Consider the following 27,190-nt stretch of genomic DNA (forward strand, 5'->3'; position numbering starts at 1 on the left):
CTACCATGACTTACCAAGATTCTCTCCGGTGCAGATCAGAGCCTGCTGAAGGCCCTGGGGTGGCTCCATCTGCACCATCACCTCAGGAGTTCTGGGGAAAGTGTCAACTCCCAAGAGTAGCCTGTTGGCCAAATGACCCCACAGGTCTGGCAGAGAAAAATACCAGCCAGTATTTTAGGTGATGCACAGGGGGAAAATAGGGGACATGGAAGTTTCTGGATGGTTCCACAAATAAAAGAGACTGTTACTCAGAAGCAAAAAAGAATGCAGGTGGCCAAGGCCCATCTAGAACACTGTTGGGTCACTGGGGAGTGATTCACTGTCTGGTACCATCGTCTCTGATAGAGTCCAACAGAAGGGCGGTAACACTGTGAAAGCCTGTTCCCTTCCAGAAGCTCAATCAGAGAGATCGCTGTTGAAGGAGAAGCTCTCTCCCATTATGAAGGCATGAAGCAAAACCACCACTGGGGTGTGAGCATTAAAGAAAAAAAAGAATAGTGGCAAATGACCAGGAGATAAAGAAGGTGCTGAAAGAAGCAGTCACCAAAGACAAAATGGAAGCAGGAGTAACAATGAAAGCAGGGTCACTGGGTGAATGGTCATGCCAGATCTCGCCAATGGGCACCAGCGTCCATTTCCAACCTCTTCTATCATTCTTCCTGTATCACAGAGGAAGGAAGAGAAAATTACATTTCCCAGTCTCCTTTGCAGATACAGTTTTGGGTGCATTTCAGATTCAGTCAACGAGATCCACTTAGGTTTAGAAGGTGAAAGGCTTTCAGAGACGTGGGGGGAGAGGTGTGTATCAGCAAAGGAGAGTGTTTCCAGCAGATGACTCCATGTTCCATCATCTGGTACCAGTTTGGGGGTGTGCAGATGATGCCAATGGTGTGGCAGATGCACTGTCTTGATTTCTGGACTGTAAGTACTGGAATGACCTCAAGGCTAAACATTAAATGGCAGCCTCTGGTTGCTGTCTTCCAAACTTTACAAGGATTTTGTAAGCACGTAATTCTCTGTATTAAATCCTTTTCTCCTTGTAGTACCTAGAGTGCCAAGACAGACTCTGACTACTTACCAACCCATTTTCTTTTCTCCTGTGCACTGACTATACTACATTTTTCCCAGCCTCCCTTGCAGCTAGGTGTGTCCCTATGCTAATGGATTGTGAGCAGGAATGTTGGACATCACTTTCAGACTGGAGCTAAACCAACCTCCTACATCAGATCCTCTACATTCTTTTCCATGATGTGGAGAAGCACCATGACCTCAGAAACTACATGTGGAAATGGTGGAGACATAAGATGGAATGAGCCTGGGTCCCTGAATCACTGCTTGGAAGAGAGTCACTTTAGAAGGGAAGCTCTCTCCCATCATGGTGGCACCAGATGAATCCACAGCTGGGGTGTGAGAGTGGGGAATAAAGGTGTCAGGAATGAGAGAGAGATTAAAAGAAGCAACAATCAAGGTCAAAATGGTGAAAGCAGTGGTCACTGAAGGGAGGAAGAAAAATCCCGCTGTGGTGCTAAGCCACTGAGATGCTGAGGTTTATCTAATATAGCAGTTAACAGTGCCCCAATTATAAGAAGTTGTTTCTGTTCTTACACTGAACCCTAGCTGATAAAAGTCAGAGTAAGTCACTGGTGATAATGAAGTAAAAGCATTATTGGTCACAACCAAAAAGAACATGAGTTGGCAGAATCTAACTAAAAAGAGAGATTTGTTAACTATGAGGCAATGGATATGCTAATTAGCTTAATTGTAGCAATCATTTCACAATGTATACATGCATCAAAGCATCACATTGTACACCTTGAGGATTTATATTATATATATGAGGATTTTCAAAAGTTCGTGGAAAAATATAACAAAAAGATAACGTGATTCTTTCCATGAACTTTTTGAAGACCCCTCATGCAACTTTTATTTTTCAATTACACTCAATTAAGCTGAAAAAAAGAGAGAGGAAATTTGGAGACTTCAAGTCACTATAAATTTTCTGGGTGGAAGTACATGAATCAAATTCCTTTGATGGCATATAAACCCTGACACCCGTCCATCATTCCATCCTCATCCTCAGCCACCATCCAATACACTGAGCTCCAGCCAGGCCACTTCAAAGTCCTCAAACATGCCACAGGACTTTCTTTAATAGTTCTCAAAGGGGTTGAGGTCTGGGAAATAATCTTCACAGTGGAACTCCTGGCTCCAAGAGGTCCAGGGGTGGCACCTAAGAAGAAGCCTTCTCTTTGGACAGATTGAAGACCATCTATCTCCACAATGGACCTTGATTTCAAGGGCTGTTCCCCCTGAACGAGTTCCAGGAACAGATGCAGATCTCAGAGACAAGTGGGCATATCCTGAGCTACAGATGTGGGGCCTGGCAACTGAACTGACAACTCAAATAGCATCTTTCACTGCTGAGCCAGGCCAGCTGGTCCATTCCACTGGCTGGGAGTGTGCCTTAAAAATGTGCCTGCCTTTTATTTTCTGATGTGTCACAATTCACCCTTTTGTTGTTCTGGAACATTCTGGAGCACAGGAGGCTAATCACCCCTCATAGCGTGACATCCGTTTGAGCTGACAAAAGGCTCAGGCCCAGAACCTCCCTATGTCATCCTGAAGGCAGCCACAGTCACCCTCTGTCCCTCCTCTGTCAGGTTTTCCCTTTCAGTGGTTCATGAATCAAGAAGAGAAGAAAAACATACTCTTAAGGTTAGTGATGTAGACAAACCCTAAAACATAAACATATCTTACTAAAAGTGGAATACAAAATAACTACCCGTCCCTGTTCTGAAGTGACTGATACTCTTACTGACTACAGCAAAGCAAGCAGGAAAACATACACATCTACTTTAGTCCTACCCACAGGGCTTGATGAAAGCCACGCTTCATTTAGGTTGTCAGTGACCAAAAGAAAGGGGAAACAGGCTCAGTTTCTGCTGCTCATGTTGGACTGTCTTTTGGAGTCAAAGCATAGAAAATATCAACTCTGAGGATCAGTCTTGGAGTTGAGGACAAAGACAGTATGTTACAGCTTTTGGAACTCTTTCATGCCAAAATCGCACCTGCTTCAAAAGAGTCACTCGTTGCAACAATTGTTATGGGGGGAAAAATGTAAACTCCAATCCTGATTAGTTTTATATCTTGTCAACCTAGTGAGTGCTCTGAACCTAAAACTCAAAATGAGAAACAGAAATAACTCTTTGTGAAGGGCAGAGCATCTACCAGGGACTTTACTAGACATAATATACACTTAATATCATTTAATTCACCCAACAAGACTCTGAGGTAAGTGCTTTTATCCCATCTTACAGGAAAAGACATTAAGTCTAAGAAAAGTTAAGACACCTGCCCAAAGTCATACCACTCATAAACAGTAGAATCAAGTCAAATCCAGTTTTGCATGAATCTGAATCCTGCACTCATAACCTCTCTACACATCATTAATTAGTATCAGGATTCACCTGGGTAGATGCTTGAGACACAGGGGTAGAAATTGGAGAACAAACCTTGAACAAGGCTAATAGCAAAAAAATGTTTGTGCTTTGGGAGTGTCACCAGGTAGGTTTGACTGATGCTCAGAGTTAGATCCCTCCCACGGCAACTCCAAGCCACTAGCAACCATCTATAAGGGCAGTAGGTCACCACAGCTCTCCACAATCCACTATCTAACCCCAAGAAAAATAATTTTAAAATGCAGGGAACCCCAAGAGCCACTGGTAATGCCCAGTTACCCTCTGGATTAATTTGAACCCACTAGTTCTCTTTTTCAAGAGGAAAGGTAAAAAAGCCAGATTCAATAGGCTACACACTATATGATTCTATATGTCCACGACATACTGGAAAAAGCAAAACTATAGATATAAAAAACAGATCAGTGGTTTTCAGAGGCTGGAGGGTAGGGGTAGGACAAGACTACCAAAGTACACAAGAGAACTTTTTTGGGATGATGGAAATGTTTTATTTCCCAATTATGGTAGTCTTTATATGATTATACATTTGTCAAAACTCATTGAATTGTACACTCAAAATTGGCAAATTTCACCACATGTAAATAACACCTCAATAAAGCTTATTTAAATGTGTGTGTGCGTGTGTGTGTGTGTGTGTGTGTGTGTGTGTGTGTGTGTGTGTATGTAGTAGATAAATTTCAAATGGTGCTAGCTGATGAATCTTAAGCTAAAATTTCCACTGTGTAACTGTGTTGTAGTAAACCACAAGTCTGAATCTTTTGGTCATTCAACCTTCCCAGCAGGGAGATTTCCTGCAGGCAGCCACTGCAGGCTGATACACCATGTCCAGTGGGAAGGTGATTCTGAAGTGAATTTTCAGGCGAAAGCTTCTCTAGCAGTTCAAATAAGAAGCTGATTACTGGGGTTACCTTGGCTTCCTGCCTCCTTTCCCGAATCGTCAGAGGTCATACTGTGTATTTGGTAGAAGCATTCATCTGGAAAGTTGCCTAGAGCCAGATTAAATATAACATCGCTGTTTTTAACTTACATCTCACACGGCATACATATCTTTATCTTCATATCTTGTTGCATTTTGAAGGCCATATCTGTCTCTACACTCAGCCTTAAAAAGAGAGGGAAAAATCTGGCTAAAAGTACTAAATATTGTAGCTGCCACCTGCCTCAAAAAGCTTGGCATGGATTAAAAATGAGAATTTTAGCAAGACTAACTACATTAGCCTAGTCTACGTGTCCTTCCAGCTCTAGGTTACCTGTTCCCCTACACATTTTCTTTCCTAAGAGTACTTCTCTCCCTGATATGGCCAGTTAGTCCCTTTGCTTTCTGTCCAAAACCTCCTGTTTGGAAAAAATCTGAAGGCTTCTGACCCGTATTAATAGCTCATTTGGAAAATGAACCTAAGCCACACAAATATAGTCTAGCATTGGAAATAATCAGTCCAATCATGCAAATTAATAAGTGCATAAGGTCACATCCCAAAAGATAATAGGGCAGTCTCATACAATAAAAGCTGCCAGAAAGAATGAATTTTAAAAGGAAATGAGAACTAAAGAGCCAGGTAGACTTCGGACTCTTTTAAAAGTTTTGATATTATCTGCTGTTAGGCATGTGATCTCCTCACGACTGGCGTTTGAGAGGCTGACATTCTCTGTACCTCACAGCAAGATGTGGACTACCCTAGGAGTTTATTTTAATTTTTTTTAAAAGTAAATAAAACAAAAGATGACTTTTTTCCAAAGTACATTTTAACTGTTTATTAAAAGGAGAGGAGTACAGCGTTTAAAGAACCATTTCTATAGACTAGGATTTGAACATCAAAGGAAAATAGACCAAGACCAGATAATACAGCCATCCAAAAGCACAGAAGCACATACACTTGCAAGATTTTCAACTCCTGCACTGTTTTACTAGATACTTCCAATGGCTTTTCTACATCTCTTCCTGAAAAAAAGGAAATTTACATTTTTTCACAAGTTCCAAACTCAAAGATAAAAATTACATGAAATAAATGATATGACAGTACAAATCTCACATTTGCTCCAAGGTCTTCATTACATAACCAGAGATGCTCTCATTTTATCACTTCCAACTGATTTTCTTATAGTCTTAGAGCCAACTAAATGAAAGTTCATAATGAGACCAAAAAATTAAGTTTATATCTCTTCCATAGAAAACTGGTTATTTTTTCAAGCAGGCAATAGAAGGAGGATAGGGGGAATTGGTTGGTAAGTTTGATACTGATCTGAGTTGCTTTTGAATGAACTTACAAAGTAGAGGGTTCTACTGACTCTTATGTCGGTGAATAATGAGAGAAAAGAAAAATCGAGTGCCTCATCTACAAATCTTTCTGGGATTTATTTGCAGTGTACAATTTAATGTGTAAAAGGGCCTTTCTCCAGGAAACTCAGAACACTTTACAGATATAAGCACTCCAAATTTACTTATCTGCTACATACAAAGCATCTTTCCAGGTGCTAGTGAGAAAAACAAAGTTGGAGATTCGGTCCCTCAAGGAGTTTCAGGTATTAATCTGCCTAATAAAGCCCCAGGTTCTTTTCAGGCATGGAAGAATTAGTGGGTCTACATGGATAGGACCAGTACTCCTGTACAAAGAGTCCCCAGAAGCCATACTGAGTTCTCTTTAAGTTGCTTAATTTCCAGATGTTACCTTACTGCAGGTTTCGTTAAACCTATAGTGCCCCCAGACCTTTAACAATCCCACCCTGGAAAGACCTTATTCCAGTTGGGAAATGTATCCCAAGAGGCAGATGACTCCCAAGAGAATTCATCCAATCACGGCAATATCCTAGGTCTCTAATGTGGTAGAACTATGCACCTAAATATTACTACTAAACAGACACACTTCTAGATCCTCCCGCAGATATCTAAATAATAGAAAAGACTATTTTTTTTAACAAACATTTTATTTATCTTTCACCCTAACACTTAAACAACTTACTGGGGTTCCTTCTGGGGTTCCTGCTGGAAGACAAGATCATAATTCAGAAGGTAACCATCATTATAGACGAAAAGTTTCTGCTCAAAAGGGTGATAGTTAATGCTCTGCACTCTTTCCTGCATCTTATGTATTACAATCTCTAGTCTCCCCTCTTTCCCTGTGTTTGTGTCATAGTAGTAGAAAATCTCCTCTCTTTTGGTGTCCACAGTACGGGTGGCATACAGAACCCCACATACCATGAAGATGTTAGAAACAGCTGGTTTATACTGCTTGGTATACCAAGTGTTTAGCACCTCAAGTGTAGTGTCATTGAGATTACTAATCACCATGTTACCAGTGTTGGCTTCAGTTGAATAAATCACCCACAATCCATTCTCATCCACAGCAAAGGCAATATCTTGCCAATCGACATTAGCAAATGAAAAACGATTATTATAGACAGCATCAGGGAGAGTTCGAGACACAGCAACCGTGTTAGTTGTCAGGTCAACTCTGGCAATGTTCTGGGAGTTGTACCAGTTGACATACATGTTCTTGTTGTAAACTGCTGTACCACTACCTTGGCCATAGGTGATCCGATACTGTCCAGAATTTTGGTACAATAGCAAATCATCCAGCGTGTTGTAGAGTCTGTAATATTCCAGCAGTTTGTTATCTGTATTCAATGGCGCCACCCAATACAGCCCTTTGTCTGGATCCTGGGGAGAGTAATCCCGACCCCAGGCACCAAATTTATAGGAAAACCCTCTCCAGTTGAGCTGAACCACAGAGGGTCTGCTGATGTTCACCACACCACCATGACTGCAGCTCCCTACACAAACGAGAAAATAAAAGGCATTCTTATAGAAAATGAATGACAGGATACAAATAGTTTAATACCTTCATCAATGAAATCCATACATATTTTTCCTGTCAAGACTCAATGACTACAGTGTTTCTGATGGAGAGAAGCCATAATCTCCTTTTGGTTTCAGTCTCATTGAGAACCTTCTGTTGGCTCTACAGAGAACAACCCTCTGTTTCCACAGATGGGCTTTCAATCTGGAAAATAGGAATAATGAAACTGACAAGACCCATACTGAAAAGATTTGAGGATCCAGAGAGAGGAAAGGGGGACTTGGTGCATTTATATATTTTCTTCTTTCAGAAAGCACTTTGCAAATATTATCTTATTTCATCTTTCCCATAGAGAAATCATGAAAATAAGGTCATCCCAGAATCCTACCTATTCCCCTAAATCCAAAAACTGCTATTCACCAGGGCCAGCCCCAGGGAGAATTGTGACGAAAGGGGCAATTGTCCTGGGCAAGTCTCTATGCCTTTCCCCATTCTGTGCTTCCTTGGGATCCCAAGTGCATTTCCACACAAGCTATCAATCCTGCTCCATGCTAGTCTCAGAAGCAGGAGTTTTAAATATAGTATTTTATATCCTCTTGTGTTTTCTTCTAGAAGTTTTATTGCTTTGCAATTTATATGTAAGTTTAGAACCTATCTCAAATTAATTTTTATAGACAGTGTGAAATAGAAATCAAGATTTTTTTAATCTCAGATTTCTAATTGACCCAGCACTATTTATTGTAAAGACCATGCCACCCACCCCCGGTGTATTGCAATGACATCTCTGTTTTATATGAGGTGGGCATGTATGTGGTGTTCATCAATTTCTGGACTCTCTCTTCTGTTCTACTAATCTATTCATGTAGCCTTGTACCAAAACCTTACTGTCTTAATTATTACTACATTAGAAGAGATCTTGATATCTGGTAGTGTAAATTCTCCAGCTTTGTTAGTGGATGGAAAAATTTTAAGTTTAAAGTTATTTAATAAGTTCAAAAGAAGACAAAAAGGAAAGTAAAAGATTAAAAACAAATAAATAAATAAATACAGTATTTTATAGATCTAGAAAGATGGTGCTATAATGGTGGGATTTCAGCCTTGAGATGCCTGCTCCATGCCCCATGGATGGCCCATCACATAAATCACTTGGTGACCATGTTGCTGCAGAATTGCAAGTCCTGCTATTCACAACCCATATGTTATGGTGCCATAGAATGACAGGCAAGAATTTCACCCTTCCCATTCTGACACTGTCACTGTCACAATGTGTACAATCAAGGGGGACCACATTCACTGGTCCATTAAATCTACGTTCCCTGGAACACTTGGGTAAATGACTCAGGCTGGGCAACTGGCCCTTCACCTTGTACTCCCTCTGAAGTGCCTGCCAACCCAAAGTTTTCATGAGCTGTAAAAAACAGAATAAAATTCCTCCAGTGTTTTTATAATAACTATCCAAAGAGTTGAGCACACATTTTCCAGGATCTTAAACACTCTTTTAAAAAGTGGTGAGACAGTTTATTGGTTAACAAAGAAAATCCAACTTTAAGTACATTTGAGGTCATTTTCCCTTGTCCTGCTGCGCAGAGCTGAGCAAGTGAGGGAAGAAAGGAGCAGAACCTGAGTTGCTGTACCTGGCTTTAAATGCTTGGAGGGAATCAGGGAGTCATGGAGGGCACATGAGGTAAGCTGGAGCTAAAAGCAGAGCTTCAAAGAATTGCCTGAGATTAGCACTGCGTGGGTGAGGGGGAACAAGGCTGTTGTTGCTGGGTCTCTTCCCTGTCCCATATGGAAAGATCCATTTCTTTCCTTGCTAAAATGCTTTCCCTCTTCACCCTCCTCATTCAAGGACCGCTCAGGGGTTAAACCATTACTAGAAATCCTGCTTTTATTTTTCCAATCTGCTGGGGTTTTTTGGCCCCAGAATTAAATACATGCTCCTTAAATGCTCTCATAAATCTGCAGTTGGTGGGAAAGCCAGTCAACCAAACAACAGGTAGAGAAATGAAACCACTCTGTACCTAGCCTCAAATAATTTTGCATATCATTAAGCAGAACGCAGTCGCGGGTTTATTTTAATAATGCATGCGCCATTTCATAAATAAAAAAGTAACGTGTGTTCAGCCAAGAGACTGCTCTCCACTAAAGAAATAATAAATAAAATTATAAATTATTATTTCTTCTCCTAAAAGTGATCTCTCAGATGAATGCTTGTTTGCTTTTGTTTATGAAACAACGCATGAATTATTAAAATAAAGTTAGTGGTGTGTTCAGTTTAATGATAACAAAAACTGTTCAAGTTTCCATAGGCCACAAACTGGATTTCCTAGTTAAAACATCTTCCTGAGAACTTATTGATTTGACTACATTTCACTCTGAGGAAATGAAAGTAAGTCACTTTTTTTCTTTCAGGTTGGAAGACTGAGGAATTATTTGCTTCATTGAATCCTGCCTTCCTGGAAAGGAAATATCCCAAACCAACAGAAACAAAGCATTTAAGAAAAATTTATGGTACATATAACTTATTCAAGCATTATCATAGGGTAGAGATAATAAACTATTCTCTCCCCAGATGTGAAAATCTTTAGATATAAAGAAACCAAAATAAACCTCTCAAAGAATACTATTACTGCTACTGCTACTATTATACAATTGATACTATTCTTAGTATAATAGTATAACTAGTAGTAGTAGTATTAATAACTATTCCTATCGATAATGTAATAATGGCTCTTCATTTCATAGGTTGGCCAGAAAATTGAAATTGTACTTGCTATAAATATTAAAATTGTATGAAACTTAAATTTCTTTTCCTCACCTCCCAACCATTACTAAACACTCTCCTATCCATTTTGTTGTACCCCTTTTATCTTCTATCCCCTTTAGCCATTTTTAGAATCCTGGCTACAGTCTAAAGGAAGTGGAAATAGGGATGAGGAAGTGTTGCTGCCAGTGCTAGAGCTGTGGCCACAGTAACAGACCAATGAAAAGACTATGGAGGCTTCTCCCACTCCTGGCAGCAGGCCATCTTGGAAACAATACCAAAACTGACAGCCAGCCAGGTGCTAGCTGCTCCTCAGAGTCCCCATCCCCACTCCCCCATCTTTACTGAGCTTCTCTCCACCCTCCCTTACTTCACACCCCTTCCCTGCCCCTTCCTTCATTTCGAGGTCTCGGACATGCTCCATTCTCTCCTTACCCAGTTCCCATCCCAACTGTACCCTGACACTTAAGCAACCACCTGGTACCCCAGCCATGATCCAAGAAGGATTTTGCATTTTCTGATGGAAGAGAACACAGTACAGAACTGTCAGGAGCAAAAATACCCTTTTAGCTTCTCCACAAGCAAGAAAGCAAGGATAATTTGGTGTTAATCAGGTAGGTGAGTTGTTGGAACTTTCTTGTCACTCCAGAAATCACAGGTGCACCTCTCTGTTAGGGCATCTATGGAAAGCAGCTGGTAGAGTAAAAATATTACCAGGCAGATTCCAATGTGAATCCTGACTCCAATATTTACTAGCTATGTATACTTGAGCAATTTATTTAGCCTTTCTGAGCCTCAGTTTCATCATGTTAAAAGAAAAAAATAATACCTACTCTGCAGGACTTTTAGGAAGAATAGATAGAAGGCATGTAATGTAACTCAGTAAATGGTAACCACCATCATTATAATCAACATCATGTTACAATTGAAAGTTTACGTGACAGTCTCCCTTCCTGGATCATAGTTTCTGGAGGTTTCTTTACCCATCCCGGTAATCCCAGTCCCCAGGGCCAACAGTACAGTGGCACCAAATTATGTTTGTGGTATAATGGAACAAAAGACTAATCAAGTCACTTAAACCCATCTTATACTTATTTATAAAACAATAGCTCTTCACCCTACTACATATCTTATTTTTCAAAAAGCCTGGTGTTTATTCCACAGAACATAATGCAAGGAACCTTCTACACAAGTGTAGACTTGGTTGGCAATCTCTTTTTAATGCAAATCATTAGATATTGCCAGAGTATTCTGAAAATATCTAGGAAAGCCATATCGTGAGACTATAAAATGTTCTTACCTAGCTTTTTAAAAGTATCATGGTTAGCAGCATCTTTTCAAAAAACAAAAGTTATATGCCTGCAGAGAAAACTTAATCTTGGATCTATCAATTCACTTTCTCCCCTGGGGAAGTGAACTTTGTTTAAGTCAAGAGGAGAATATGATTGACTTATAAGAATTAGGCAACTAAAATGATAATAATCATAAAATGATTAAGACTAAATTGACTCTGAATTACTGGATACTGCTACTCAACACTCTGCTTTTCTGTAAGTTTGGGATTTTAGCAGGTTGTCCAATGTCTTTTATATCTCATTCAATCACTTTCTGAGCAGCTACTAAGTACCAGCACAGAGCCTAGCAGCCCCAAGCAAAATGGTGATTGACCCATGAGCAATCCCATCATGTTTTGCCTATATTCAGTCATTTGGATTCAGAGGAAAAACAGAGAGACTGAAGTCAGTTGTTTTAGGAAAAAAAAGTTAATGAGTGGAAGGCCAATTATTCTAGATTACAAACTTCTCTGAAATGAAGCATAAAAGGATGTTATTTGCAGCAAAACCAAATATAAAGCACATTTTAATGAACCTGAAATACATGTATGCGTTCTAAGTTCAAGCTGACCACAGGGTTAGCAAACCACAGCAACAAGGGAGGGATCCAGAGAGTGCAGATTTACTTTAGAGCTGAGACTTGCATATAGTCTTTTCTATTCTGTGCAACTCTGCAGTGAAAAAAGCAGACAGGCCAGATTTTAAAGCCCAATAATAGTGAGTAACTTTAATTAAAGTCTCCACAGGCTCACAACTCTGTGGTGCCTGGGGATTTTCCAATTCTGCATTATCAACCAATCCAAACAGAAAGAAAGCAAGTAAGAGAAATTGATTTAAAAACATGACCAAAAGTCAGTTTAATATAAACATCATAAATATAATATGAACAAAACTGGAGGAGGGCCAAGTGGCTTGGCAGGGATTCAGGTACAGCCAAGGTTGTGGGAAAGTGAGTGAAAACCTGGGTCCAATTTGCTTAAACCACACAACCGGGCTGGGATGGTGCAAAAAAGTCAAAGGGTAAGAGCCTAGAGGAAAGTTCTAGAATAAAAATTTCTAAAAATAATCCAACAGACTCATTCGCTTTCCTCCCTAGATACTAGGCAGTGTATTTTCTCCCCTACTGCTGTTCTTGGGTTACTGACACCTGACACTGTAGGTTCTAAGATGACTTGGGGAGTGAGGTCCCTTGCATCTCAGCTTCAGCTCTGTCACCAACTACCTGTGTGGTCTCAGGAAAAGCAGTGTCCTCCTCTGAGGGATGACAAGACAAAGTTAGATGGCCCTGAATGTTTCTTCCTCCTGCTCTAAAATGTCTTTATTCTAAGTGGCGTATAGAAAACCACGCCAGAAAAGTCTATTCCATGAGGAAGAATTGCTGGGGGGGGGGGGGCGGTATTTGTTCAGGTATTATCAGGAGTTGTATTGCTTTGACTTCTCCCTCAGCGAGCCCCCCATGGTCCAGCAGAACCAGCTCTCATTTCCTACACATGTTCCTACTACTGATCTTAGATCAGATTTAAGCTCAGTTTATTACAGAGGAGAGACCATAGTCTTTGCCCTAAACTTCCTCTTTATGTCATACTAGGACAGATTCCTAACTGTACAGGAAGGGAAAAGAGTCCTCTGAACAAGACCAAGAGGCTCATAACTCAGGCTCTATCTAATTGAAGCCTTCAAGAAACCAGCTACATTGATAAGGACCCAGAAATGCATGGTCTAAAAGGAAACAGGTTGTGAGGATTGGAATTAATAAAAATGACAAAGGCTGTATGCTTTGTTGAAAAGATGCAGTCCCTATTCAGACTGACATGCTATAGAGAGAAGTTCCCTGTGACCTCAATGTCTCTGAAGGACAGGGCTGACTACTGCGGCTGAGAGGCTACCTTTACTTCACCTGGAGGGATGCACTTCAGTGTGTAAGGCTCCAGCACTGCTTCTGTCTACAGCAAGGTTTGCACTTCATTCTCATCATTACTGACACTATCCATTGCCAGTGTATGAGTGCCCATCACAGAGCTCTGAGCTTCCCAAGCGTCGTCTCATTAATCCCACAGCAACCCTGCAAGGTACATACTATTCTCCCATTTTACAAATGAGGAAATTAAGGCTCTTTTTGCTGCGGCCACTTATGTGGGGAGTTAGGGTCTTTGGGATTCTAAAGGCATGCTTTTGTGCCCTACACTCCACTGTCTCCACCCATTGCTGCATTTACAGAGCACCCACGTCTTGCTGTACTAACCCAAGGCTGATTTATTAGAGTGCAAGAGGCCATCCCTACCCTCCAGGAACTCACAGTTCTGGAGAGACTGCAAGACACACTCACAAGCACCGTGATATACAAGGCCATCCCTTTAATTCCCACTGATAGCCAGAACACACAATACAGCAGGTGCTCAGCCTGCACCAAGGGAAGAATAAAGAACAAACTAAAGAGATGGAAGGAGAGAGGGAAGGAGAGAGGGAAGACAGGAGCATTCAAGGCATAAACCCAGCTCATCAGATAAATGAGCCAATCAGCCCTTACAATCCACAGGAAAGCGGATGCCAAGCATAGATTCCAGAGGCTTCCCATGCACCCCCCAAACACCCATGGCTCCTCTGTCACCATAGAGATACTTTCTCTGTTAGTAAATGCAAATAGAAAACTTGTAGCTTGTGGATTGTGTTCTATATCCACTCGTTTGTGCTCTTCCTCTGTGAGCCTCAGAATATGACAGCATGTGGAATCACTTGGGGGTGGGGGGGAATCTAAAACGTGGTGAAGCAAACTCAGAACTGCAAAAATCCTTTCTTCTGTCACCACTGCAATTCCAAATCCCTTCCCCACCTTCCATCACACCTCCTACGGGGCCTGGCTCAAGTGGTAAAAACACAGTGTGCTTACCTGGAGCAGGAAGAGGGGGGCTGAGCAGGCCATTTTCACTTTTAGAGGCCTCACATTCCTTCAGCTTTTTCTTCAGAGCCTCGATTTCTCGGCGAATGGCAAGGACATTGTTTTTGTCTAGTGTCTCAAGCTGCGCTACCAGGAGAGTCATATTCCTTATCTAAGGAAATAAAAATTCAGAGTGACTTTATATTATTGTACAATTTCTTTCATAAACATTCCAGGGCTGAATTTGTCATTTAGTGAAACATTGCTGAAGAATACACCAGAGATTCTTCTGAATGGTTTCATTTGGAAGAATACATTTTATGGTTTAGCGTGAACGCCTGTCAGATTTCAAGCAGATGCGTGTGACAAGGAGAAACGGCAAAGATTTAACAGCTTTAATAATAAAGAACGGGCTCATTCTAAGCATCCACCAATGTCCATTAAAGTTCATTTCTAATAACCTTCCCTTATAAAATCGTGTTTACTCATATTGTATTATAATTAAGTTTCTAATGAATGGTGAAGGCCAGAGAAAACTTAAATTCTAAAATGTGTAACTAGAATTCTCAATTATAATCCATGTCATGATGGTGCCAGTAAATTCTCGTTGATATAAATTACCCAGTCATAACAGTAATGTGATGCTCTTTACCCAAGGGTCTTAAAAGGCTTCATTAAAGCATACTCACAAGAAATTTCTTAAAGAGGGGTGCCAGTATGTGCAGAAGGATTCCAAGAGGGATCATGGATTAGACGGTCATTCAAAAGGAGAAACAGACCTAACAAGTCCACAATTATGTAAACTGTGGATTTCTAGTCCCATAAAGATAAATCCAGAGCAGAAAAGACACCTGATCTAGCTTGGCCATGGACAATTGTTGAAATTGAAGTTACCTCCTTTCTAGAGAAGTTAAAAGGCCATTTGGTTCTGGGGCAGGATTCTGACCATTAGGTGACACCTGCTCCTCAGCCAACCCGTTTCCAATGTGCTTAACTATTCAAGGACAAGCATACAACTAAAACAACATGAATATGCCATTTGCTCATGATAAAGTACAGAATTAGAAGTTTGGAGAGAGAGGGAGTCATATCCTAGTCCTAGCATTTGCTTATAGTTACTGAAGATCATTTATTATTAATATACAGAGAAGTGAGTTCACCCCTTACCTCCACTTCCAGCTGGTCAACAATTACTGAGCTTCCAACAAAACTGCCCTTCAGCTGTATGATCAGTTTCTCCATCTCCTTCACTTCCAGCTTGATCAACTCAAAGTCCAGTTCAGTGTAAGAAATGGAATCCTTTTCCATGATCTCGATTCGAATAGTAAGGTTTAACAGTTTCTTTTCATACACACTGATTAACTGGATATATTCCTTCACCTAAAGGGGAATCAAAAGGCTCAAGTGAACTTCCAGAGTAATATCACACAGTCTTCCTTCACTATCAAGCCGTTGAAGACTATTTGATTTCTGCCAATCATTGTTTTTAATAAAGAAATGGAACAAAAATATATTTAACTAGTTTTTTTTTTAAATCTATCCAAGTACAAACTAAAAATAACTTACTACTACAATTGGGGGTGAATTTTGCACTTACCTAGACTAAAAATAATTTTGCTTCAGAATCAATTGCAAGTATATTTTAATCTCCATTTTCATATTTGAAGACATTAATTCCCCAAACTAATCTGGTTTGAATGAGCATCTCTTGCCACTCCTCTGCCCTCAACACACATGCTCTAGACCAGAGTTTCTCAACCTCAGCACCATTAGCATCTTGAACTGGATCATTCTTTCTTGTGGGGATGCTGTGCTGTGTATCGTAGGATATTCAGCAGCATCCCTGGCCTCTAGATGTCAGTTGTATCCATCCACTCACAGCTGTGACAACGAAAAATGTCTCCGGACATTGCTAAATGTTCCCTGGGGAAAATAATCACCACCACCACCACCACCACCATCCTTCATTTAGAACCACTGCTCTAAATCTAAGTATTTTCTAGAAGAGGGAGAAATTCACTAAGTAGAATTCCTTCTCTGATCATCATATGCAGTGAGTTTTCAGCCCCTTTGCCTTTTACAAAGTGACATAAATATCCAACTTATTAGATAATATGTGAGTGTGTGTGCAACTGCGAAGTGCTCATTTCATTAAGTGCGCACACATTTATTCCAAGAACTGATTATTGCAATCAGACCTTTAAATTACACATTTGTTGCATACATTTGAATGTCTGATCATTAAGTTTTAAAATACTTCCAAAAATTCCCCTGGGTTTTAGTGTATAATTGGAATCTCCAAATGGATATTTCAATAAACACAGTTGGTGGTTCTTTCTGTATCTGATCTCTAAAGGAAATGCCATAGCTTTTTTAAGAACCTGCTCATTAAAAGTTGCTGGTTTTACATTCTTTTTAAAAAATTTGAACATAAGTGATACTTTTACCCAAGCTACATTAATGTCAAGTAGCTGACCCACAGTGCCTAGATGAATTCCAAGCCAGATGTTGGCCTCTAATCCTTCTGATAACAAACGCAGCCCTAACTTCTGTCATTTTAGCCCTTCCACTTAACCCCAATGTGCAAATTAGAGTAGACTCATAGGCCACAGACCTAAAGGAAAAGAGGATTTTAATGAAAGGTGAAAACGCAGCCCTTGGCACTGCTAGTTTATCTCCTCGGGCAACCGATGCTCACTGCCATCAGATTTGTACCATCACTCGGAAGCTGATCAAGATGGTGACATTTTGGTGGATGCTCATATATATATAAAACCTAACAAGTCCCTCTCAGAAGTACACACACAGATATGAGGTACACCCTATAAACATAAAATTATTATTTGTCAATTAAAAATAAAAAATAAAAATGAAAAATTTTTAATTTTTTTGAATAAATTTATTAAAACTCTACAAAAATTGGGCATACTTACAAGTGTGAACTAAAGATGGGTTTATTGCACAGGTCACCTGAGTGTGTTCTGGCTGGGTGGGTCCTCCCTCATTTTCCCCTGGACCCAAGGACTCTTTCTGTGGCCTCGGAGGCTCACTCCAGGGTTTAGGGCCCCTGCACTATAGTGAGGAAGGATCCAGCCTCAGGCTGATGTTCTCAGAGAGTTGGTTTTAAAGAGGGGGAGGAGAAAGAGGAAGTTCCACATATTGCACTGAAATGCTCTAGGGATGCAGAGAAGATGTGGGGAAAGAAGATGCCAGATCTTTCTGCGAAAGGAGTTTGAGAATCTAGGAAACAGTTGCAAGAACTTGATTCTAGAGTACAACTTACCTGGGTGTTATCCCAACCTGGCCACATTCAGCTTGACCTTGAGGCTAAAGACAACCCATCTCTGTGAGTCTCAGTTTCCACCATTGTGAAATGGGATAGCAGCCCAGTATCATGCTGGAGCCAGTTCACACTGGCTCACAAGAGCCAACTGGAACATTTTCAGGAATTTTGTGAGCCAATTGTTAATAATATTATTAAAAATTAAATTATACAAGCTTACAATAGCATAAATTATATTAAAAGCAAAACACTCAAAAAAATTCAGGTGTGAAACCTTGCCCGCAATATAAATAAATAAATAATGTGCCAATCCATTGCAGAAATGGAAGTTTGAAAAATGAATGTGCTTGTTGCCATTTGGCTTTTCCAGCTCTTGGAACAAATGAAATATCCTCAGCTTTCCTAGAACAATTTAGTGGCACGTCGCAGCTGTCGTTCTACCAAAATGAGTGATTCAACTGTTATCTCTGCTAAATAAAATGTGGCTCTTCCAGATTCTCACAGAAAACCGAAGCATAACCTGGACTTTGCTACCTAGGAGAATGTGTGGTGTGCCTGCTCTAGTTCAGCCACAAAATGAAGGATATCTAAAGATCTCTTTGAGGAAAAAACTTAAGGTTCTTTCAGCTGACATTTAAACAAAAGCTCTGTGGCATTCAGGAAAACTGGAATCATCCAGTTATAGGAAGCAGAAGAGAATTTGAGGATGGGCCAGAAAGTCTTCATAGTGCAAACTTTACTAATTTAAGCAAATTATTCATATGAAGCTATCTCATGTGTGGATCTGTGGCATTGAGACAGAGTGGACAATTCCAAGAACATGCTGGCTCCTCCTAGGAGTGCAGTCTCAGTAGAGGCAGCCCAGCTTGCAGGGGTGTGCCTAACCCCACATCTCTGGCACTCAGTGCACTCAGTGCATTTCTCCCTCTTGTAGAAAATACTTAGATTTAGAGCACTGGTTCCAAACGGAGGGAAGGTAGTAGCGGTGGTGATTTTGTCCCCTGTGAACACTCAGCAATGTCTGGAGACATTTTTGGTTGTCACAACTAGGGGGTGGGTGGGTGCTACCGGCATCTAGAGACCAGGGAGAGTGCTAAACATTCTAGCAAGAATATGGAGCCCTGAGGAGACACATCCCTGCACCAAAATCTTTCCCTTGAAGCTCCTTATCACAAGTCTGAGCTTTAGAAAATTCATCTATGTTTGCCTTTCAATCCCCAGCCTAACATTCACAGTTTCCATTTTATTTTGTTTGTTGAGCATTTACTATGTCATTGATAAAGAATAAAATTTGTCTGGGGGGGTTGCTTTGAGGTGGTTGTTATTGTTCTTATAATAAATGTGGTCATAAAATAATAAGGATGTAGTACAGCTGGCTACTAAGCTAAAGAATTAGTCTGGTTCATGTTTCTACCAGTACCTCTAAACCAGTGATTGTAACTACAGCCAGGATATTGAAATAGGTAAATTTACTTTGCAACACACTGTTATTTTCAATATATCTTTAAAAGTAAATGTGACAATGTTCATTGAGCCTGAGGTGACATAAAGGCATGTAAAGCACTTCAAGCTAGATCCACCTGGACTCAACTCTGACTTTAGTACTGGGTGGCAAATCACTTAGTTTCACAAAGCCTTAGTTTCCTATAAACTGGGGCAATGGTATTGAGCTTACAAGATTATTGTAAAGGCTAGAGATAATGTACAGTAAGTGCCTAGCTAATGGAGGCCCTATAAATTACAGAAATTAATAGAAAAACCGTGATTTCAGCATTTTTCAATCTGACCTTTTAATATATTATATTTCACTGCACACAACATTGCTCAATTAACATTGTTTGTTACCTAAATGTCTCCTCAATCTTCTTATGCATGAGGCTCTATTAGCAAATGTGTCACATGAAATAACTTGCCCCAAAGGCCATAAGCCTTCAAAGAGAAAATCCTTTTATATATAATCACAAGGGGACATATCATAAACAAAAAAAAAAGTATGAAATAATTTCGGCATCTTATGCAAAGGCAGCTCCCTATCTTCTCTGTGAACTGACAGATAATAAATCAATGTAAGGCAGTCAAAACCTTTTCTAGTGGCCTCCCAAAATGGGCATTCCCCAGACCCTAGATAAATGGTGATTTACAAGGCAACCTAGGGACAGCTAAAATAATTCACCTGGAAATTCAAAGCCCTCAGCTAAAGGGATAGCGTTGGACTCGAAGGCACTACTGACCTGCTGCACCTCTTCCTGAGCCTGTGCTGAAGGATAACAGCATGGCAAAGAGGAAAGAGAGCTGGGATGATTCCGAAGACCCAAATTCCTGACCTGGCTTACCCAGCCAAGAGAGGAATGTCCTTGGGCAAGTCCTTTACCTTTATGAACCTCAGTTTTCCCATCCCTAAACTGGAGGAAGAACATCTGGCCTATCTGCCTTAAAGGTTTGCTTGAGAAGAGAATAGAACCGGGAGCATTTGGAAAGCAGAAATGAAAGCTGCTGCTATTATCATTGTTATTATCACTTGTTATACTAAATCAATTAGGTAAATATCTTCTTAGGCCTCAACCACAAATTTTTTTAGAGCCAGCTCCTGACACTTTCAAAACTATAAGTTTTCCCACCTACTCTGCACTTCTTCCCTGCCAATTATTAGCAAAGCAGATGTCACTTGCCCCCCTTATAGGATAAAATTAAATGTCCCATTTTCACGAACCTGGCAAGCCACATACTCTCCCTGGAGTGGCATAAGGTTTCAAACTGCCCTTCACACTCCTGCCAGCAAAGATGGCATGCAAATCAGTAGCTTCCACTATTTCAAAGCAAATGACTCTAACTGAAAAGATCTTTACCTAGGATTTTCCTCTACTTGTTATGTTTTTATGCATAACTTCTTATCTGTACTTGATTATGCTGGAATAAGGCTATGAATATTAATGACTGGAATTTATAATTTAGTGCTGTGCCTTTTCTGCTGATTAATTCAAGGACATTTTATTTCTTAAGAAGCTAGGTTTCTAGAGTAGTCAAACTCATTTTCCTGGACACTCATTTAAACTTAGAATATTTATCTACCAATTCAGGTTGAAAGTAAGGTCTCAGCCTCACCATAATTTTTGTCTTAAAGGATAACTATGTTAAATGTTGAGGTGGCTAAGCTTAAATTTCTCAGGAAAACTTATTTTGAATCTTGCAGTAAAGCCAGAGCTCCTTCTAAATTAATGGAGCTGTATTAAGTAATGCATAATGTGATTATAGCCTAGGTTGGACTTCACCTGTGCAGAAAGTAGAAGGCTTTCTAATTGATTTTTAACTTGGCTAAAAAGGTGGGAGAGGTCAGAATTGGAATGCCAAGTCACATTGCTCCAGCCAGCTCAGAAAAAGACAAATCTTTTAGGATAACTTCCTCTGGCACGAGAAAAGCAGTAATCGAGAGGGTCTGAGTCAGGATTTTTACCAAGGATAAGAGACCTATTAGTCTTGGTTCAAATTCCCAGGGAATCTTCAACTTTGGTCTAATGCTGGGCTTGTCTAATGTAATGTTCCTGCTAAGACAATACAGAATAATCACCAGGATAGAGGGAGAGGGAGAGAGAGAGAGAGATGGAAGAGAGCAAATTGTAAAGATAACAAAAGAGAGAGAGAAAGATAAAGGAAAAGAGGAAGGGAAGAAGGGAGGGTGGCAGAGAGAGATTTAGGAGAGTGGAGGAGGGAAATGAAAGGAGAAGGAGAAAGGACCACCTAAAACAAGAGATCAAAGAGTCCAAAAAAACAGCTAAGAAGAAAAGGGGAAGAAAGATTAGGAGGGATTGACAAGGGAAAGGATTGAGGCAAGGGAATAAGAAAGAAAAGCAAATGGGAATGAAATAGGAATAGAAGAAAAGGCAAAAGAGAAGGAAGGTAGAATGGAACTAAAGAGAATGGGAGAGAGGGAAAAAAAGAAAGCAAAGCTGGAGGAAAGATCCAGAAGAAAACCAAGAGGAAGAGGAAACACAAAACAAAATAAAAGTTGCAGGGAGGGCTCAACGCTTCTTTCCAACCAGGTGAGTACCACAGTAACGAAGTGAGTTTATCTGCAGTGTGAATAATTTCAAGCCCATTCTCTGCCTGTGCTCCCATCTTCCCTGCTAGGAAGAGCTGCATAGATGTCCTGTAAAATAAATGCTAAAACCTCCATAGGATACAAACCTGCGAAAGACCATGAAGAGGGGCTGCTTATAAAGTCCTGAACAGAAAAATGTTCTGTATTGTTTGTGTGTTCTTATGAAGAGATTGTTTAAAAAGAAAGTGCTTACTTTAGAAAGCTCTATCTCAAACTTCTGGTAGAGAATGTGAGCTGTGATTTCCAAGCTTTCCACTCTCTCCACGGGAAAGGTGGTGTCCGGCAGGGAAACGAAGCACTGGCAGGTCCCGTGGTCATCCACAGAGCCGGTCAAATTGGAAAACGACTGTAAATGATAATAAGTTGAGTATCAGTAATAAGCTGGGAAATGAGCTTTTAGGCAACTGGAGTGACAAAAATTGGCTTATCAAAGAGACTAGCAAGTGGAGTCCAATATATAAATGAGTAGAATCACAGAAGCAAGCTAAAACCACTGTTTTCACAGGTACTGGTTATACAGAGCATTTAGTCACATCTCCACCCACTGGATTACACCACTAGGCCCCCAGCCTTCAGCAAAAGGAAGAGTCTCCATTCCTGAAGAGTCTTAAAGGAAATTATTACTGTCTCTATGCAAGGCAAGAGAAATAAGGAAGCAATGAGAGTTCTAAGTGTGAATTGCAATTCTACCACTTACTAGAGGTGAGACATCCTTAAGTCTCAGTTTCCTCATCTGTCATATAGAGATAACCTACTTCACAGGTCTGTCCTCAGTATTAGTGGAGTAACGTGAGCCAAGTCACTGCCAGCGGAAGGCAATCAGTAAATATCACTTTCTCTTTCCTTCTGTTACTCATTTTCTTTTCCTTACCTTTACCCCAACCCCAATTCAGTTCCTCCCAATCGGAATGAGGAAACCATCAGGGATGAGGACTGCCATGAAAATACACAACGCACGTTCATATTCTCTCTTTGCCAGGGAAATTGTATCATTAACATCCCTCAAAATGCAAACAAACCAGCCATTTCTTAGAAACTGAATAGTGTATGAGTTTCAAGGTTTTGTGCAAATTTTTCCAATAAAAGTTTTCCAGCTTACCACTTGCAGAAAAGTCATTTTAAAATATTTGATGTTTCTTTAAGATATTCAGGCTCACACTTCAGTGCCACTGCATATTTTAAGATGACAGGTTTGAAAGATCCTGTTTTTCTTTTGTGCCCTTTGAACTTCCCCAAGGGGATCTCAGCACAATTAACATTTTTGTATGACTACTGTCACCTTACAGAGTAACTCTTGGCAGCCAACCGGCTGTGCCTCTTAATGATCTCATCTGAAGGCCAGCCCAGAGCTCACCTGTGGAACGTCAGCCTGAAGGGACTCTTCATGAAACTGCTATGGGCAGGGCAATGGTTTTCGGAATTTGAAGAGACTCAGGTCATGTCTCTCAAAGTTCAGGTCAGCTGAGGTTGTATGCTCTGTACATTTAATGTCTACCAACCTCCATGACTCCTGAACAAACTGGGCCTAGATGCTTCTACAATTAAGAACTATTCCATCAGTGACCTCTGGCCAATCAAGGCTTTTGCAAATACGTCATTTTTAACAAGCAGAAAGAAAACTATATATGTGTGTACCCAAAACTTCCTATGCCAGGAAAATTCTTGACGTTGGCCTCAATTTTCTCTTCCAATCACATCTCCACACCTGCAGGAATTGGGGAATAAGGAGTAGGGACAGTGGGTTTATGCTGAACATGGGAGTGGGGGTGGGGAGTGGATAGGGGAAGGGTCTTTGCCAGGGATGAGTAAGGACTGGACAAGATACTCCAGGAGTCTTTCAGAGAGGCCACCTTCTCTTGGAACCAGCTTTATTGCTTCCTCAAACATGAAATATTCACCTCAAACATGCCAAGGCTTTTACAGAAAGGACCAATATATCATGGACTTTTGAAGAAATAGCTTATTATAATAACTGCCTAGCAAAGAAAAATCTTGCATTGTGTTTTGACAAGGTGAGGTTAATTAGCTGCACAAGACAGGGTTGGACCCTCTTAGAGTTCTCTAAAAAGCTCTGCCAACTCCAGAAACAGTGGATATCATGAAGCAGTCTCGAGATAGTCAACTTGGAACCACTCGCTAACAACTTTTAGTCCTGAAGTTCACCTGAAAGACAGGCAAATAATTATGAGCCCTGCTGACAGCCATTCCACCAGTTTCTGTTGAATATCTCTGTCCCAACACTGTGGACTGCCGGCTTCCATCCTGCTTGTCATCAGCCCAGTGTGCTCAGCTGACATCAAAATGGTCCATAAGTTTGATCAGTGTCTCCCATTAGAGATATTTCTGCTCTTTGCATTCAAAGACAATGAAGCTAATGGTGATGAGTCTCTCTGCAGTGGATGCTTAAACCTCTGTGAGTGTAATGTGGGGAATGGGAGATGAAGGTGTTTGTCCCCTTAGCCTTTAGAAGAAACTGTGATCCCCTTTGTGGAGGGCAAATAGGACCCTGCATACCCCATAAGATACCCTTATACTCTCAGCATGTGTTCAATTAACATTTACCAATGTCTACAATACGCCAGTTTCCGGCATTAGGGACGTGGGTAAGACCCAATTCCTGCCCAGGAATCAGGCCCACTGTCATTATGAAAGGCCCAGGGCTTTTTTTCTAGCAGCTCCATAGCCTGATAACTCATTGTGCTTCCAACTATGCCAGTTACTGTGTGGAGCAGAGCACTGGGTCTTTTCTTTCTCTGTGAAATGAAGACCCTGTAGCATCCCCTTCTCTGGAGGGTGACATCTGAGGCATGAGGAGTGCTCTGAGTGCTATAGGAGAAGGTGTGACTCCCATTTGTGATTTAAGGTTGCAATTGGCTCTAATTAGCAGCCAAGTCTAAGTGCCCACAAAGATTCAAGGCATAAAATAATGATACTCAACATTTTCAAAGTACAGAAAATGATACGCTTGGAACTTGCTCAATGACAGTTATAAAAGGGCTTTCCACCACTTTCCAAAGAGCTCATCAAGCTGACAGCCAGCCACAGAAAATTAGGTTTATAGTGGAATTGACACCTAGTCTGCTATAAAAAAGAAGTTGGCGTTGTGATATCTCCAGAGGGAGATAAGTAAACCAGGAAGGAAATTAAAATTAAAACCTCTAAGTACAATCTAACTACCATTTCTTATCTACTTTTAAATATTTGTTTCCTTAGCAGACAATAGGCATTTTGGATTTCTCTGTTTCTTGACCTATATTTTGTTTTCTATTATTTTAGCTGATGATCTTATCCAAATGCTGGCTTCTGATTGGTGATGAAGTTCAAAATAAGTTATTGTTAACCTCGTTAACCTCACTCCAAAAAAAAAAAAAAATGCTAACCAGTTCTAATCATCTTCAGAAATCATTTAATACCATGGAATAAAATTACACATCTGATATCTGGCTACAAAGAGTCCTTGTGCATATTCATGATTAACAAAATTTCTCCTCTTAAAAATAGGCAATTCTCTTCTATAGTCCCTGAAAATATAGAAAGCTGAATATAGAGAGATGGTGAAGAAGGTGGGAAAATTAATTTTGAACTATGTAAGTTGCTAGCTTAGTGACTTTAAGCCAATGACTTCATCTCGCTAAGCCTCAGTTTTCACATCTCTAAAATGGGACCAGTAATTTTACCCACATATTAGGGTAAGTAAATACCTACTTAAATAAGATAATATACCATATATTAGGTACTTACTAGTCTTGGCATTTCTTAGGTTCACAATGAATATTATTGCTGTTGTTTCTATATAGGCCCTATCCAAACTATTGGTTAATCACCAAATTTTTGTCCCATTTATTCCTGATGGTGAAAACGAAAACAAAAGGCTTTCCCTCCCCTTCTCCCATTCACTCTTCCATTCATACATGCTCATGTAAGCAGCTGTCTGACCTGTAAGCAAAGATTAGACAGGCAGAGGGAGGAGCTTTGGCAGAGATAAGACTCTCTTACCCCAAGAGACACCTTAGCAAGGAGTGGCCTAGGAAGTTTTGAGAGCAAAGCTCCTGCAGAAAGGCCTAGAGGTGAAGTGAGTAACTACTTCTTGCCCCCAAACCCTCACCCGATTCATGCCTATTTCCATTTCTTTAAAGGAGATCCAAAGAGGACTCATCCCCCAAGACACTAGGCTGCTCTGCGTTCTACCTAGGTAGCCTCACTGGACCAATCCCTTTGTAGTGCATGATGTTTTTGTTTTGTTTGCTTGTCACTGCTGTTGTTTGGAGCTGGAAATGGCCCTAAAGATTTCATATAAAGAAAATTGAAAAGAGTTAACACTCCCCCGGGGAATGTCCATGTGTAGTAGCACTTTCCTAAAGACCAATAACTCCTCCCCTTACTTCTGTCACCCATCTCCTTTACAAACTAGGCACAGAGGAACTGTCAGGGCTCCAACTGGAGCACTGTAGCTCTCATGCCCTTGAGGGCTATTATTTATGTCCATGGGTCCCAGCTGGGCAGCAAATCAATGGAACAAACTTTTCTGGAGCTGCTACTATCAGGATCCCTTCTCTAACAGTTCCCACCCAGGACTACATATTAGAATCACCTGGGGAAAGCTTTTTTAAAATATCTCATTTTTAAATATCTACATGGGATAGGACCTGAGCATCTGTACTTTTTAGAGTCACCCTTGCTGCTCATTGTAATGTGCAACCAGGTTGGAGAACGAAGATGTAGTCTCTCTTGCTAACAATTTAATTATTTTACCCACGTTGTAATTTATTTCCAGTGTGCCTATAGTTAACAAAAGGAGTCGTAAATCTTTTAGAGTGCCCAGGTCTAGCCATCCGTGAAATTGTATTCAGGTCCCCGAAAAGCAAGAGGAAAGGAATGAGCGCAGTTCATTCAGACTCTGGGGCCTTCTCACCTGGGTCAGGGAACTGCTGTCACCCAAGGAGCCAGAGCCGGCACTGAAGTTGGAGCTGGAGCCAACACTTGAGAAGGATCTGGAGTTGGAGAAAGGGATCAGGGCTCCCAAATCTCCCACATCCTCCAAATCCCCAGCAGCCAGGCTGAAGAAGAACAGAAGGGCTTGCAGGAAGGGGAGATTTGGTCTCATCTTTTTCTCCTGGCTGGAGCCTCTGGCCTGTGCACAGAGCCCAGGGGCTTCTTATAGTGCCCAGTGGGGATTTCCCCATGGCCAGTTTGTGGAGAAAGAGGAAGCGGCCAGGGAGCATGGACCCGCCCCAGGAGGGTCAGGACACCCAGAACCTGAGTCATGGCCCACACCTTGCCACTGAGCCCCACACTGTGAGCGGCCCTCAGATCTCTATATCTCCTGCCACATATGAAATCAAATGTGCTTTTGCAAGCCTGATATCTAATTTCTGGCTTGGTACTTCCTTGAACAGGATCAAAGTAGCCTTTGTGAATGAGAAAGAGTGTGGAGGCTCCACAAAGGAAAAATAACCCTCAATCCTTTGCCTAGAAGCCACATCTAGTTTCTCTCCCCCATTTTACTGAATGCTGCTTTGCAGAGAAAATTAGGGAACTTGCTTTAAAGACTGAATCTCCCCTGATGGT

The 27,190-nt window shown here is 40.8% G+C and overlaps 1 protein-coding gene across 1 annotated transcript; it reads right to left on the minus strand.

Annotated features, from left to right (window-relative positions):
- On the minus strand, nt 1-26,726 carry OLFM4 (olfactomedin 4). Its single transcript, XM_063101532.1, has 7 exons — nt 26,535-26,726; nt 21,816-21,968; nt 15,411-15,623; nt 14,256-14,415; nt 6,434-7,244; nt 4,504-4,578; nt 1-121 (listed from the first exon to the last, which is right to left on the minus strand). The coding sequence occupies exons 1-7, from the start codon at nt 26,724-26,726 to the stop codon at nt 1-3; spliced, it is 1,725 nt and encodes a 574-aa protein (XP_062957602.1).
- Between the last annotated feature and the right edge of the window lie 464 nt (nt 26,727-27,190).

The sequence above is a fragment of the Cynocephalus volans genome, chromosome 7, assembly GCF_027409185.1.
Source record: "Cynocephalus volans isolate mCynVol1 chromosome 7, mCynVol1.pri, whole genome shotgun sequence".
Taxonomy (NCBI): domain Eukaryota; kingdom Metazoa; phylum Chordata; class Mammalia; order Dermoptera; family Cynocephalidae; genus Cynocephalus; species Cynocephalus volans.

Bases quoted from the DNA above. Each gene is read 5' to 3' on its own strand.
- OLFM4 (XM_063101532.1), bottom strand. From the start codon at position 26,726: ATGAGACCAAATCTCCCCTTCCTGCAAGCCCTTCTGTTCTTCTTCAGC. The intron at 4,579-6,433 runs GTAAGTTGTTTA...TCTCTTTTTAAG, and splicing joins GAACCCCAGAAGGAACCCCA to GCTGAGTGTAGAGACAGATA. The intron at 122-4,503 runs GTAAGTTAAAAA...TTTGGCCAACAG, and splicing joins ATATGTATGCCGTGTGAGAT to GCTACTCTTGGGAGTTGACA.